This window comes from Typha latifolia, unplaced genomic scaffold (genome assembly GCF_019914945.1).
Source record: "Typha latifolia isolate L0001 unplaced genomic scaffold, TyphaL0001v2 contig_33, whole genome shotgun sequence".
Classification (NCBI taxonomy): Eukaryota; Viridiplantae; Streptophyta; class Magnoliopsida; order Poales; family Typhaceae; genus Typha; species Typha latifolia.
Genome location: NW_027330479.1, coordinates 1 through 16246, shown reverse-complemented (window position 1 = coordinate 16246; position 16246 = coordinate 1). Strand labels below are relative to the sequence as shown.

At 40.6% G+C, this 16246-nt stretch overlaps 1 protein-coding gene and 1 long non-coding RNA gene across 3 annotated transcripts; one reads left to right on the top strand and one right to left on the bottom strand.

Annotated features, from left to right (window-relative positions):
• Window positions 1-561: 561 nt before the first annotated feature.
• LOC140802570 (uncharacterized) lies at window positions 562-7360 on the top strand. Its single transcript, XR_012111675.1, has 2 exons — window positions 562-830; window positions 6715-7360. It is a non-coding gene; the product is annotated as an uncharacterized lncRNA (long non-coding RNA).
• A 4552-nt stretch (window positions 7361-11912) lies between these two features.
• On the bottom strand, window positions 11913-15623 carry LOC140802565 (cytochrome P450 734A6-like). 2 transcript variants are annotated; one of them, XM_073158095.1, is made up of 5 exons: window positions 15103-15623; window positions 13852-14075; window positions 13492-13733; window positions 13013-13415; window positions 11913-12879 (listed from the first exon to the last, which is right to left on the bottom strand). In XM_073158095.1, exons 1-5 carry the CDS (start codon window positions 15386-15388, stop codon window positions 12442-12444), a joined length of 1593 nt encoding a protein of 530 aa, XP_073014196.1. In that variant the 5' UTR covers window positions 15389-15623; the 3' UTR covers window positions 11913-12441. The 2 variants fall into 2 exon arrangements, with proteins under 2 accessions (XP_073014196.1, XP_073014197.1); XM_073158096.1 differs by lacking the exon at window positions 15103-15623 and adding an exon at window positions 14252-14532.
• Between the last annotated feature and the right edge of the window lie 623 nt (window positions 15624-16246).

Below are 16246 nucleotides of genomic sequence, written 5' to 3'. Positions count from 1 at the left end.
ACTAGTTTAGGCCGTCTAAAGAGACGGAGTCCCAGATGGGCTTGGCGAGCAAGAAAGGCCGGTGGCGTTGGATTTCGAGCGTGCGGTATTGGCCTACGACGGCTGATTGCTTATCCCGGTCGGATTTATTGCCACGTGGACGTAGGAGGGAAGCTTCTTTCTCCGGGTAGCTGGGGATAGATTATCTTCGGCAATGCTCTTTCCTCGTAGACGTAGGGTGGCGGCGTCCTTCTCATAGCTGACGGTTTCGACTTTGATTTGTATTGCGAGGCTTACTCTCTGGACATCCTTCTTTCGGCTCTCCTTTTCCTTGACGACCTTCCTTATGGCGGCGGCCACGATTCGGTCTCCGGCTGAGATGATGTTGTTCAAGAACCAGATATCGTCTCCTTCTTCCGGCATTAGCTCCACGGTGCTCGGTTTGTTCAAGGAAATACCCTGCTCACCAATCTTCATCGCTCTAAGTTATCAACGTTGCTCTAGCTTGTCAACTTGCTCTAACTTAACCTCCTCTCACTTAGTCACTCCCCTCGATCTCTACCCCCTTATAAGTAGTTAAATATCTCGGGTGATCTCATATTTCCTAATCCGATTTGCTGTCACTTAATGTTCTAGCCAATGAAGTGACGCCACGTACTATTACTTGCTATATCCGTACTCCGTTGCCGTGTTGCTGGTGGAATGAGGAAAACGAGCGTCTTTTCCGACCTAGTTACTACCAGAATCGGTTTCTTTTCTTACTAAACCTAGTTTGGTAAAGCGGAATAGGTTTTCTTTCTTCCGAAGGAAAAGGAGTGACGAAGCAGAGGAGTCGAGCAGCCGGAGAAGAGGTACGACTTTTAGGGCACATACAAACATATGATCGCAACTTTTAAATTTATAATAATACCCAAAATAAATCTTATGTTTATATTGCGTATATTCCACTCTCCTGCTGATGGTTGGATGCGATCTCCATTAGATTGATACATTCTGCTCCAAATCTTTTACACGACTTTGTTCGAACATATGACAAGTGTTGACTAGGTGAAAAGTGCTAAAGAATCAAATATCCCGCTGGAACTTTTAGAACAAAAATGAATGTTATTCTTCCTCACTGGCCAATCATTGGCCAATCTTCTTGACATAGTGATTGATGATTCCTCTCTGCCTCTCCGCTTTCCTGTAAAGCCTTTCATCATCGTCAACTTAATTTATCCAAATCCCACTGGGAGTTGAAAGGATTAGTGATTGATCAGCTACGCCAAGACGATTCTTCTTTTTTCTCTATATTTTCTTCTGCGGCTACGTTGGCAGGCTCTTTTGATACTTCATCCCATATTTAAGCCTTTAACCTAGAAGTTGTCAGTGTTATTTCAAACCTTAGCTTTTCCTTTTTAAGAGTTGGTTTGTTTCAGTGAAGGGAGTAGGTTTGTTATTTTCTCCTTTTCCGTCTCTTTGGACTTTCACCTAAAATTGGTTGTAGGTTTGTTTGATAGACACATAATTGGAATCTTCTTTCTGCTCAAATTTGTTGTTGAATTCGTCGGTATCTACATGGTACAAATTATAACACAAGCATTACAACCCTGATCAAAAGTGGTGCACTAATTTTTGTCTCTTGTACTTTCAGCGTCTCTCTTTTTGTTGGATTTTGATGGCGGAAATAGGATATCTAGAGTTCAATACTTAGTTGGAAAAAATGATTATGTTGAGTTTATATATATGAGGACTTTTATTTTTTGTCGAGGAATTGAGGTTGTGTAACAACCACCTTCCTAACCCCATGACCAGTGCAAGTCCAAATCGGAAGACGGAACTAGATTCTAACTCACGTAGAGTAAAGGTGATCATCAGGCAGGCCGAACATTTCATATTGATTGGGCTTAAATATTTGTTCACCGCCCAACCTGTCAATCACTTTGGCCGGGCCAGACTAGAATATTTTAGACTATTACCATCCACTAGCCTATTAGAAATTGGGCTTAGGTTGGGCATGATGGGTTTAATATAAAAATATTATATTCCATTGGGACGAGTTTAATAGACCATTATAATGATATTTTAGTTATCTTTCATGTGAACATAATTATATATTGACATATAATTTATTAAATATTCGATGTGGGACTAAAAAAAATTATGAGAATAGGTACACAATATGGGCTGGGCTATAGATAAGAGTAGTGGGTCGGGCTTTCGGGTTGGACTGAGCCAGCAAAGGCTTAGCCCATGCCATCCTACCATCTCGGGCTCGAATCGGGCCATGCTTAGCCTGGTTAAAACCGGGCGGGTTCAGGCCGGCTTTGGGTGGGTCGAGCCTAATAATCTTCTCTAACATAAGGAAAATTAGGGTTACCGCGGATATCTAAAGTTTAGAGTGAATTAGAAATCCAATGGTTGGATGATAGAGTACTTTTGAGATTGAGATTAGATGCCCTCCTTACCAAGCTTGTGCAGCGAACTACTGTTGGTGCTTACCAAGAGGAGTTCAAGAAAATTAGTAGTAGATGCAACTTGACTTGGTCGGATGCGCTTCTATGAAGTTATTTGTGTTGAGGCTGTGAGGAGAGATCCAAGCGAACATCAAAGCTTCCAACCATTTTAGATGATGCTTTTCAGTATGCTATATTAGTGGAGAGGAAGCACAAAGAACTGAAGAGTAAAAACAAGGAACCATGGCCTGGATGGGACGACAACGATCTCGCTCGACCGACCATGACTATAAGTGATCATGTTGCAACATTGAGACCAGTAGCAAGTTTTCTAGGCCCAAAGGCTCTACTAAAGCCTTCAGCTGACGTGAAGGGAGGCCATCCATCTGTTGTCCGTACTCTCACACATGTGCAGGTGGAGGAGCGACGAGAAAATAGTATTTACTTTCATTGTTATGAGCGCTCCACATCCAGTCATCTATGCGCAAAGACGATGAGAAGCATGATGCTGATAGATGGTCATGAGGATGCTAATGAGGACATGGGAGCTTTAGATGATGAAAGATCGTTTCCTTATTCTACACTTTGAGGACAAGGTGGAGAAACGTGGTGGAGTGTAACAGTTAGCTAATAATTTGTTTGCAGAAAAAATAAAAATTCCAGTCAGTCAAAGAAGCAAGTTTAGGGATAGGGAGTTTGAATGCCCTCAAGGTCGTTCGATCGCATTTACCCGAGAGCAAAAGATTAATTAGACATTCGAACGCCCTTAAGGCCGTTCAAACACATTTACTCGAGAGTTAAAGATTAATCAGGCATTCGAACGCATTTACCCGAGAGTTAGAAAATTAATTAGGCGTTCGAACGCCCGACGGCGAGGTTACTAGATCTAAGTGTTTTATTTTATTATTTTTGCTTATGTTGGGCAATAGGACTCGAGTATGTTCTATCTTATTGTCAAGTCTAGTCGAGTCAGAGAGCCACCTATAAATAGATATGGTGTGCACCTGAATAATCATTTTGGATTATTGAAATTAATTTGTAAGATCATCTCCTTCCTTCTTGTTTAACTACTGCCAAGTTTTGAAACATTAGTCATCATTCAAGATCTTTATTGCTGCCTTCCTCTTTGTCTGACCGCGCTCCTTAACCCTAAAGAACAATCCTACTTCTTTTCTATCTCATTCCTACTGACTACCTCGACTTCCATTATTGTCATCTCCACTACCTTGTCATAACCTTAGGTCGTTCGCCACCACGCCTCTTCAGCCTCCCTTTCCACGATCTACTCCAATAGATTCAGGATGGAGAACGAATATATTGGCGAATCTATCTCAATATCAAAAGTACTCTACTTTACAATCATTGGATCTCTAGTTCATTTTTAATTTTGGAGATCCGCGGTAATCCTTACTTTCTCTACGTGAGTCGGAATCCAGTTCCATCTTTGAATTTAAACTCGCAGTGATCGTGGGTTTGGAAGATGGTCATTACAAGTTAGGGGAAGGGGGTTATCAATATCAAATATTTTATGATCGGACTCTCTTGTCCTTTCTGCTAATCCGTCCAGTCATAAGACTAATGATGTGTCGTAATATTGATGCAAATCTAGTATGAATGCAATGTTTTGGAGAACAAGCGACCCAAACAAGTAACTAAAGTAAAATATAGTAATCAATAACTGATAAGAAGTTAATTGATTAAAATGATCACTACTAGATGGAAGGAGAGAAAACCACTCAGATAAGGCAGTATCTTCCTCAACTCTCAAACATGTACGTTGATAGTAGAAAGGCCTAAAATATGGTGTAAGGAAAGACTTTAGAGTTTATGTTTACTAATAAATAGAATATTAGTGCTTTTACTTTGAAACCAAGTCCTTATCTTCACGTCCGGGCACCCAAAGATTCTCTTTCACCACTGGAATCTTCTGGACAGCAGCAATAACCAACGAAAAAGTAGAGATTGAAGAAGGAGAGAGATTTAGAGAGGAAGTAGAAGAGATAAGGAAAGAATCTTAAGATAGAGTAGAAGAAAGGGCGGGAGGAGAGAGAGAGAGGAGAAGACCGTGGGAGAAAAAGTGAGAGATTTCAAATAAATCTTATTCCAATCGTTCTTTGTTTCTCGTGCAATAACCCTTAAATAGGTTAACAACTTTGATTCTAGCTGATTCTAATAGGAATTTATTTTCTAATAGGACTCTAATTGATCATCTTACATAAATTGACTAATCCAATTTAAATAATAAATCAATGTGGACATCTCCCACATATAAGCTTATCATAACTATCAATTGAGATTCTAATAAGAATTCATTTCCTAATAGGATCCTAATTGATTTAGTCTTACTTAAATTGACTAACTCAATTTAGATAATAATTCAATACAGACATCCCCGCATATAGGCTTATCATATCTATCAATTGACTAATTCAATTGATTATTTGAATTAAAAAATTAATTCAACAAATTAAATGTGAAAATAAGTTGAGCCTAATTAGATCAATTAGACCAAAATTGGATTCAAGCAACTTTATTTTGGTCAAATTGAAGATGATGCCCACATCAAATATGTTCTCTGCTGATCCTAAAGAGATGATTTTAACAAGCATTATATAAATGTCATGCAATATACCATGTGCAACTTGATTACTTGACGCTGGTTAAATTATAAAGATTTGTTACCTATTTCGAAGATTCTGGCAGACCACACTTCAAGGAAGTTTGGGTATGACATGTTAGTATCCTTTTAGGTGCCCAATCAGTTCCTTAAACATTGAAGTGAAAGTACTTCTTTTCTATCCATTTCATTTTTAAAACAAGTAAAAAGAATGTAGAGATAGTATTTCCTTTTCTTTTCCTACACTCAAAGAAATCCAAAACTATGCACTTACATTTGTAAGGTTTTTCAAAAATTAGTTGTTGGGCTTTGTTTCAATATTTCCGGGCTCCAGAGTTGTATTTTTGTGGCAAGAATTATGGTTTCTGTTAGTTTGGCATCAAGCCTGAAAGTATACTGTTTTAGGAAATTACAGAACCAAGAATCATAATCATCAATTGTTATGGTAATAGCCATCTCATGAAAGTTTACGGTCTGACATAGTGTAGCACATCAAAGGCAGGATGGCTTTAGGTGGCTTAACCTGTAAGCTTCCTTTGGGAGTGTTTTACTCATAATGAAAAGCTGTCCTGAGCAGAGGCAACCGGTAATTAGTTGTACTTTAGTTAGTTGGCATGTTTCTGAGACTTGATATACAGGCGTTGAGATTAGTTGTAGTTTTGTCTGTTGGCATGTTTCCAAGACTTGATATAGGCTTGTTGCTGATTAATTCCTTATTATGGCTGAACCGGTTACGATTGTTTCCTTCCGTGGTTGCTAGTTGGATATAGTCAAGTTTCTGTAATGCATAAACATTATGAATGACTTCTGGCAGAATAGATTTGATGAAATAGGCAATTTGACCATGGTGAGTGTGACCAACATTTTCAGGCTAATGCAAGTTATTTTGTTAAATGATTGTTATGGAATTTATCAGTAGTTAACCCCTCGGTAGACTTTTGTTACCAGAAGACAAGGTGAACAAAGACTAGTAACTATTGATCAACAGAAGTCTCAGTCACTCTATTACCTGGGAAAAAGAAAAAATAGTATAACAAATACTGATAGCTATTGATTAATAGTAATTCATTACACTATAAGCTGGTACATAGAGAAATTACTAGAGCAAACATCTCATAAGACAGAAATTTCAATATTATAAATCCATGTAGGGAATATTTTTAATAACAGAGGAAGAATGTATGAAATAAGACGGGTAGCTATTCACCAAGAGAAGGTTCAATTAGATTATAAGCTGGGGATAGAAAGAGTGAAAGACCACTAGAAATTTCTTGATGTTCTGACTACAATAAGTGATGCTTTAAGAGTTTTGTTATTTAACTTAGCTCTTTATGATTCAATTTGGCAGGATTTTTACTAGTAGATTAGAAAAGAGAAAAGGAAAGGAAAAGATGAGCAAAGAATGATAGGCAAGGAATACAAGTTTACACAGAATTTCGTTAATCTAGAAACTGCAGAAATGGAAAAGAAAAGATGGTCTTGTATATGTTTATAGGTGTCAAATTGGTTATACTTTGATCAAAAGTATAATTGATTCAGGATTGACTTGGTTCATTAGTTACAAGAATTTGTGGAAATATAAGATGACCTATTTATGTTAGACTTAAAGTTGGCCTCTTTAATTTTACTTGAGAACTTTTACTCTTGATTCTTGCTGGAGCTGAAGGACAATTTGAATTTCAGACATACTGGTCATCAGTCATCATTAAACAGTAAGCAGGAGGGAATCACACCACAGAATTGTGCAGTGAGAGTTAGATGCTACTGGTGGCATGGTGATGATTCTATTGCTGTGGAGATGATGAAGAGTGAAAGCAGGATTCTTGTAAGATGGACTTAGTTATGGCATAATTGTTTCCCAGCTGTAACAATTCATACTTTTGCCTGCGTGGGACATCTTGTTTAATATACATCCTGGGCTAATAAGTTTGATGATGCTGTTGTATTGAAAATAGCGATTTGTGAAACTTATATGACCTTGGCAATTATAACTATTTAAAGTTAGGTACTTTGGTGCAGAGAAAAGAGAAAAAAAGGAACACTCTTGACTAGCATTTTTCAGTTCTGCTCCTAGTCTATGTTTTGGAGTCTCTGAGACAGTTGAATTTTGATGTAATAAGCTTTGGCAGTATGCAGATTACAGTAATCAGATGGTAGGAAAAAAAAAAGGAACTCAGTTGGCATCATCCAGCATAATCAATCTGTGCTGATGTATCAAATAATGGCCCTCTGATGTCACTGGACTCAGTTGTCCAGTTGTATTCATATGTTGTTGGACCCTAATGTGGGACTGAATTAACCTCTTGTCAGCTTATGCATTCAATTCTCATATGGGCTCTCTATGCTTGGTTGTTGCTGGTCTGAAGTTAATATTGCATTTATTGATCACCAGGGGCACCAACATGAATCTTGTGTTTTATCTATTCTTATGTTGCTAAAGCAGTACATTTGATGTCATTTTATGCACAAGGCCTCTATAGTTCTTGCACTATAAATGTTCCTAGCCATTTAGCCTACATATTCTTTAATTTTTCTATTCTTCTATTCACTGAAAGGAACACAGATTATTCAGTTTGTTTTCCATTCTCCTCTCTTCCTGCCTCAGGTTTTTAAAAGTTAAATTTTCTTCACAAAATGTCTGCTATTTTGTGTTTGTGGAGCCCCATGGTGGTAAAAGGAAAAGGAGAGCTTGTTGTACATGTATTGTCCATGCCAGTTCACTCATGCCTTCGAATATGATCGTGTGACATTTAGATCAGAGTCACGTGTCAGGCATGTGATGGATACGTGGACGCATTTATGATTAGCATCTCCAGAGTTGCCTGGCCCTCCATAACTACTCATCATTGGTATGTTTCTGTTTAGTCAGTTATCATTTAAATTCATTTCTGTACCATGTCTCTGATTTATCTTCATCTTCTTAATGGAGGTCCTTGATAAAACTATCATAATTCATCAGTTGGACAAATTTTCACAGAAGTTGAAATGTATGTCATGTATTATCAGATCCCTTGCTTTGCATTATAAAATCTTCTTTGTCTCGCTTTATCCCATTTGGTCATGTCTGTAAACAGGCAACATTCATAGTTATAGATAACCAACGATGCTTCGATGGGTGAATAAGAGGTTAAATTCATGAGAATTTCATCATTAAGATGTGAATATAGATACAGTGTCAAAGATCACAAATCAATCATAGAAAATAGAAAATAAGGTGATGCATAACTAAGAGTGGGGATGCTTATGTTGTCTTGGTACATTATGGAAATGAAGGGAGATGTATAGAATTTAGGTTTCAAGGTATGTGATCAGAGAGCATATTCTTAATGCATGTTTTGGTAACTTAAAGATGCTGTTACTCTGGCATAAAGATTGTGAAAGAACCACCTTGAGGTTTGAATATAATTATCAAGTGGTATAAGGCTTCAAGAGGCTAAATGGATATGTTATTCCCACTTATGTGCACATTCACCTGTGCATGTTTAGGATTGTCTCTTGAAGTGTATGCAACTATATTTTCCCTTTAAGACCAGTCTAGTGGTCTGAAATTGAAGTGAACTGCTGACACGAGCCAGACTAAATTGACCTTATTCATCTAGGAAGCAGGAGGACATAGACTATTAGTGCTGGTTCAGTTGGAAATGGTATCTCGGTACTGCTAACTGAGCAAATGTAGCATTTGTGAGCTCAAACTTCAAATGCAGCTGTAACAAATCAACCTATGGAGAAGGAAGAAGTTTGTGTTAATAATTTTTTTCAGGCAAAAGTATGTTGTCTATATGGAGGGCAAGAGAATGTCCAATCGTAGGAAAGGAGATTGTCATGCTGCTACTGTATACAACACTCCGACAGTTTGGCACAATTCAAGGGCCAGGGCCTTTGGCATTTAGTTGGGCTAGAAATAAAGAAATAAGCTTTGATTAGGGAGTAGTTTAGCTGAGACCATGGATCTAAGGGAATTTACTGGGGAAAAGAAACGGCCGTTAATTAGTTAATTAAATACCTATATAGGATTGTTCATCTGAGCATGCATCCACACAAGGTCCTAGGTCGTATTTATTGTCTTTCGAGGTCTCTCATATGAGCTGGAATCCATGAGGAGTGTAGAATCCAAGTATATCAAGCTCAGTCTGTGTGTTTCTTGGAGAAGATTTGTTGTAAGCAAACTTTTTTCCATAGTGAGGGTTGAAGGTTGGGTGGACTTTTTGGAATGGGAGGGATCGTCTTCATTGATGTGCGGTGTGCTGCAAGTAAAAAGTACCTCGATAACCAGCTGTGCAATCGTTGGTCGGACGGCTGTCGGGCCTAACGACCGCCAGCATTGGTGGGCCCCTCCTCAAGGCAACATGTGCTCTGTCATGTTCCAAACTTGGATTCTGATTTGAGTTTTCTTAGTGTGTGATCTCCACTTTCTCCTTGTCATTGCATTTGGGATGCACACCAGAACACGTCTTATTCTTCTTCTTCTTTCTTTCATTTTTTTGCATTAATTTTTGTGTGTTTAAGAGATGGATGTAATGCACACACAAGAACAACAGGCGCCAAAATTTTGACACAGATTGTCAAAAAAGCCGCAAGGATAATTTTAAGGTTAAAAGGTCCTCAATTAGAAAGAAAAAAACTTTATTATTCTCTTTTGCATGAAAATAGATACACTGCTGAGTGGTTCAAGATTTCTTTTCGTTCCCCCTTCTTAAATTCTTGTGATCTGCCCTCTTTGTCGTTTCTGTGGTAAAGGATATCCAATGTCTCTGATTTCTGACTTGAAGAACTTATATCTAGAGAAGGAACGAGAATGATAACCAAAGTCAAAGCCCCTCAAAAGTTCCTGTGAAGCCCTGAGTTCTTTTGTTGGTTAGTTTATAGAGTTGACTGAAGCATTCTATAACGTAATGTAGGTGTTAGTTGTTGGAACTATGAGCCATTCCAGATTACAATTCATAATCTGATCTGACGCTAGCTAATACGCATTAATCTAATCACCTAGAGGTACAATAGTTCATCCTTACCATAGATATGTTGTAGCATTCTATGCATTTATAAGTGACAACTGCCACTTCATGATTGCCCGAGAACTAATAAACAAAGATAGCCACCTTGCTGCTCGCACATGACTCCTTGTACCATTGGTTCCCTTTGAGTCACTCTGGCATTTGAGGAGGAAAGAAGGAAACAGGGGTTGGGGGGTTTAAGGAGATTGCTTTGAGGTTATTAATCCACTGTTTGTTGATTACTTTTCGTGGATCGCTTGCAGTACTATAGAATGACTATAATAATGCTGTCAATTTAGTTTGCTCATATATATATTAGCTATTCGAATTATCTTTTTTTTTAATTTAATCTTCCTTGAGATCAAGGATGTGGGATTGGAATTTGGCCCGAGCAGGAGAATCAAATGGAGGTATAAACAAAAGGGTCCAGTGGAAAAAGGACAAGAGATGATGCCTACCAGTAGGACATTAAATCCACTCCTGCTTCCTACCTGCCCTCCTTTCCCGGTCATCAAGCATTTTTGAATTGTAATGAGCCAGCAAATGCCTCCCAGCATTGGGAACGGAAGCTTCCTGTTGTTCTCGTCATTTGCAGCTCTCTCTGGACACCAAACACATCAATGCAGCACCCGAAAAACAACAAAAATAAAGAAAAAGAAAGCAGAGCGAGTCCTTTTGCGATCGATGATTACACTGCTTTGGCATGCATGCAGTAGCCTGGGTTATTCCATGAGGTATGGAGAAGTCTGTCTATATCCTATAATGAGTGTGGTAAGACCCCTATCAGTTGCTAACTTCATTACTATCTAGCAAACCGCTCATGGTTTGTTCACATCTTTTGAGATTACCATCGTGATGATAAAGTGGGTAAGTAGTCGAATATTGGCATTAACGCGCCTCTTGCATGTCGGTTGAGAGGTGGGGAGAACCCTATGTGTGCGAGTAATGTGGTGTAGTCTTGGAATAGTTAAAAGAGCATGCTTGAAGTTAGTACAAAAGTTTTTTTTTTTTTTTCTTGAAAAAAAATCTGAAAGGTAAATTATGCCATGGGATGGGTGGTCACATGCTCCTCGGCGTGCCTCACTTTATTTTATACTTGGGAAGAATGCACTTGCTTGGATTAAGAAAGAAATCACCTCCTCTTCCACATGCTTTCTTTCCTGGGGAGCAGCAACACATGAGAACTGAACACATACGGCTTCCAAAGGCTTAATTGCTCGCCCAAAGTAACACTAGTTGCTCATATTAAAGATGAGTGGATCGGGATATTTCCCCTCTTTCCTTGTCTTTTATTTTTAACTTATGGAATGTTAGCTTTGATATTTTTATGGACTGGCCTTGGCAGTGGTAGTAACATTGCTTTGACGATATCATTTACCTGGAAGAGAGTAATGCTTGGGAGCGAACAAGAGCGCTCCTCTAGGTTGGCAAATTAATGAAGTGCTGTTTTTCTTGCTTTTATCCGGAAGGTTAAAGTAGAGTTGATCTTGGGAGGGTACACGTACTTCAACGTGGTCCACCAGTAATCGAACAATTGTCTGGGTAATGAAGACACTGTGCGGTCCATTAAATAGTCTATCTGTTTGAACAATGATTGGAAGTTTGAAGGTCCAATGAAGTTTAATGATGGAAAGCTCGATTTGTGGATCTTTTGGAGGCATAGGCTGAGAAGGTAAGCTGTAGCTGTAGCTGTAGGCTGTAGGCTGTAGCTGTGCACCTCTATCATTGGGTAGAGCTGGAGCAGATTGTGCTCATATATATTATTAGGTCACTGTTTAGTCGCCCAGGTGAGATACTGTTAACTTGGGTTCCATGTGGTAAACATGGTCTGATTAGTAGAAGAAGGAGAAGAAAATTTTCTTTTAGATCTTAAAAGTCCACGGGACAAAATTTAGCACAGAGAAGCATTTCATTAAATTTTGTGCATCCACAAAAAGGGACATTGTCCAAAGCCAGAAAATAGAGAGAGACATGAGTGAAGCAGTGCAGTAGTATTTACTGTGGCCCTTTTTCTCTCTCTCTCTGCTTACTGTCTCGCTATCGCATTGATAAATCCTTTGCGGACCAAAGAAATATATATTATAAAATAAAATAAAAAAAGGGGAGGAGTTGTAGTATTGGAAGAGCGGTGGGGTTTATAGAAAATTACATATACTAAATCAAAGGCATGAAAATAAGAGACTATAGGGACTGACTGCTGGGGTCCGTCTCATTAAAATCCTAAAAAGGTCATCTGATCTGGTCAGGTTAGGAGGAGGAGGGGAAGGTACTTCCGGTAACTTGTACATTTCGGAAACGGACAGTTGTTAGTAGTGGTGGCTCGGGTCCGAGAGTTACATGTTTGTATACATAGTGTCATTTTAGTCATTTCGACAGAGAAACCAAAGAATAGAGCGAGACGAGGTTGAGGTGGTGGTAGTTATTGGCATTTGGACAGTGATCCGAAAATGATGGGTGCACCGTACTGGGGGTAGAGTAGCATCAGGACCGTCGGTGCGTGGACGTAGGAAGGGGAGAGATGGAATCGGAAGCGTTGGAGGATGACGGCGATGGTGAGCTTGGCCTCGAGGAGGGCTAGGTTCTGGCCGATGCACATGCGGGCCCCCAGCCCAAACGGTATGAAGGCGGTCGGGTGGCGAGCCGCCCTGGCCACCCCGTCTTCGAACCGGGCCGGGTTGAACCGGGCGGCGTCGGGGCCCCACAGCCGGGTGTCGTGATGGACGGCCATGATCGGTATAAGCAGCTCCGTGCCACCCGGGATCATGTAACCCCCCAGCTCCACGTCTGCCTTCGCCCGACGTATCGTCGCCACTGCAGGCGGATACAACCGCATCGTCTCGTTGAGTATCATCCCCAGCTGTTATACGCGATACAACAACCAAAAAGCTCTTATCGGTATCGGAATAAATTAAAGAGACGATACGATACGATACGCTTCGCTTTGCTTCGCGAATGTAAAAAAAAAAAATTAACTACATTAATGAACGTACGATTTTGAACTTGGCGAGGTGGTCTTTGGTAGGGATCAGATCATGTGAGCCGCAGACCTGGAGGACCTCCTCGCGGGCGCGCTCCTGCCACTCCGGGTGCATGGCGAGGAGGACGGTGCTCCACGTCAACAGGTTGGAGGTCGTCTGCTTACCCGCGAAGAAGAATGTCTTGCACTCCTCCACGATGTCGTGCACCGTGATCGGAACCGGACGCGACGTAGACGATGGACTCCTCTTGTTTGTGCTGTCGTTGATCATTAGTCCTAGTAGATCCTTGGCGCGGCCTTCGGGATTCTCCGTCTCAGCGTCGACCTCCTTCCGCCGGCCGATGAGCTTCACCAAGTTCTTCCTGATCTCCTTGTCCAATTTCCATGAGCTCGTATTCTTCTTCGTAGGTAGAAATCTAGTATAATCGAACTAAATTTAATGGCCAAACGTACGTGCTTGAGTTAATTGGAGCAGTATAGAAAATTAATTACCTGTAGCCCGGGATGAACACCTTGCGGAATGCCTCGGCGGCGAAGGACATGAGTTGGGTCTGCAATTGGAAGACGACCTTGCCGTCCTCGTAGCTCCGACCGAATGCGGTACGGGTGATGGCGTCCTCCGTCACGATTTGGAACCACTCGGCCACGTCGATCTCTACCTCACCGGAAGGGGACATGGTCGACCATTTGTCCACCATGTCGACCACCGTCTTTCCAATATATGGTATCAGCAACTGTTCCAATTCGATCCCAAGCGCAAGGTGAAAATTTTGAGAGATAAATCCAGCGCTAGTTAAATAGTAAGAGAGAGAGAGAGAGAGAGAGAGAGAGAGAGAGAGAGAAAACAGTTACCTTGAGATTTTCCATGTGAAAAGTTGGTGTGAGGACCTTTCTATGGTGAGCCCACTTGTCACCATGAAGGCTGACTAAGCCTTCTCCCTCGAGCTGGCGGACCATGGGGTGGGACTCATACCGATCAAAGTACTCGGATCGTGACAAAAATATCTCGCGAATAAGGTCCGGGTCGGCGATGGCGAGGCGAGGAGTCGGACCAAACCATAGCAGAACTGTGGAGCCTGCAAGCAAAACAATTAAACCACCCACGTCAATGGATAGAAATGGAATGGGATTGAATGCAGAGCGAGCACAGATCGAGATTGCGATGGACATCTAATCGGGAAGGGGAAGGGGGAGAAGAGGGAGAATATCATATCGATCGCAAAGAGGAATTGGATAGAGCTTAGCTACGTACCTCTCAGGGTTACAGGAAGGGGACAAGGAAAAGGATAGAGATAACAACAGCAAACAACCCCCAGAACTTGAGAGCTACAGGAACAACAACTGTAAAAAAGAGCTGAAAGCGAGGCAGAGAGCTCTCTGACTTGAGAAAGGGAAAAAAATAAAACCCAAGCTGGTACAGCAGTAAAGCCAATCTGGCCATCTGGGCATACTAATAGTACTATACTCATGACCCACAAACATATGAGAGAGAGAGAGAGAGAGAGAGAGAGAGAGAGCTAGTGATGCCGATGCAATGATGAAATGCGAAGAGGAGGAGAAATATAGAAGCTGACAAGAGCAAACCAACAACAAAATTGGTTTTACGAAAGGAGAGGAATACAGATCATTAAAAGGTAGAAGTGCAGCAGATAGATAAAACACACAGCCTGAAAAGGCAAAAGGGACACCAAGATTAAGTACCTCCAATTAATCGAGCGCAATATTTAGTTATAATAGCTCAATTAGGAACGTACATAGGAGGAGAAAACTAATTAATCAAGGAGCTGGTGAATAGCCCACCAACTGATCAACCACAGAAAGACTGACAGTAGTAAGAGGCCGGGGTGACCCAGCAGAGAGGATATATAATAGTAAACAAGCATGAAAGCAGAGGAATAGAACACCCCGAGAAGATGATGGAAGGCAACATTTATATGTATAGAGACATTTAATTCCCAAATTAATAACAAGCACAAGTCTAAGGAAAATCCTCATAAAACTCAATGTGTTAAGTAAATGGGAAGAGGAAGATTTATATATTATCGCAAGAGAAAACCCATCAAAAAGGAAAGAGATATAATTAAGGGTGTAATCTATATATACCATAAATCTTCTTCCAGTGGTGGTAAAAGGCAAGGACTCTAGGGAGGATATTGTGAGAAGTTTGAGGCACCATTGGCTTGGAAGAAGCCTCCACCATCAATCCGATCATCTCCTTAACACACCCAACGAAGAAGCGGTACGGCGGACCCCGTATGCCTTGCTTGGCGAAGTACTCCTCCAACCTCCTGGGCTTCCACCATAGCACATCCAGCACCTTCGCTGCCATGTACATGCACAGCCCCACCATCCCAACTTTCCATAACCAGCCCACCATCACATCCCCCATCCCTCCTCTCCTCCCTCGATCCTTGCCTTAGCCTTAGCTCTTGCTTCTATACAAACAACATGGCAAGCTAAAGACTTCTTCTTTTGTGGGGTTCTTTGGCTTTCCCCTCGCAGTAAATATGGAAAAGGTGGGAGGTTGTTTATAAAGAGGAGCTGGAGCTTAAAGATAGAAAAAGAAGAGAAAAACAAAAACAAAAAAGTTTGTATTTTTTGAAGTTGGAGAGAGAGAGAGAGAGAGTGGGAGAGAGAGAGAGAGAGAGAGCGGGGTTTTATAGGAGAAGAGATGTAGCAAGGCCGGCGCCGTTGGGGCCGCCGTCGCGCTGTAAGGGTCAACGAAAGGGGCCAAAGTTCGTTTCGTTTAATGACCAAAATACCCTTGATTGTTCGGGTGTGTGTGCGCGCTTTATCTATTTTTAGTTACTTTCTCTCTAATTCTTCAAACTCATGAGGGATTTATTAAAAGAAAATGAAACAGAGAGGAGAGTGGAGGAGTTTTTAACGTCTTTTTATTATTTTAGTTAAGATTTTTATTTTTATTTTTATTTTTTATAGAATGGAAAATAAAAGAGAAAAAAAAAAAAGGAGAGGAGAAGTCCGATGGAAGCAGAAGAAGAGACAAAAGCATTAAAATGGGAAATTAGTAGTAGCGTAACAGAAGAAGAATAAGACTGCCACTTGCTATGATTGTGTAGTGAATGCCAGGCCCATTATGACAGCGTAGCTCGATAGCAATTCGTCCGCATTTATTTTCCCTCCTTTGTTTGTTATATTAAGCTCCGCAAATGGTGGGCTGCATTAAAAGCTGGATATATATACACAAATTATGTTACGTTTTCGTATTTGCTTTAACAATTATGTT

Bases quoted from the DNA above. Each gene is read 5' to 3' on its own strand.
- LOC140802565 (XM_073158095.1), bottom strand. From the start codon at position 15,388: ATGGGGGATGTGATGGTGGGCTGGTTATGGAAAGTTGGGATGGTGGGG. The intron at 13,734-13,851 runs GTAACTGTTTTC...GAATTGGAACAG, and splicing joins TTCACATGGAAAATCTCAAG to TTGCTGATACCATATATTGG. The intron at 12,880-13,012 runs GTACGTTCATTA...CGCGTATAACAG, and splicing joins ACCTCGCCAAGTTCAAAATC to CTGGGGATGATACTCAACGA.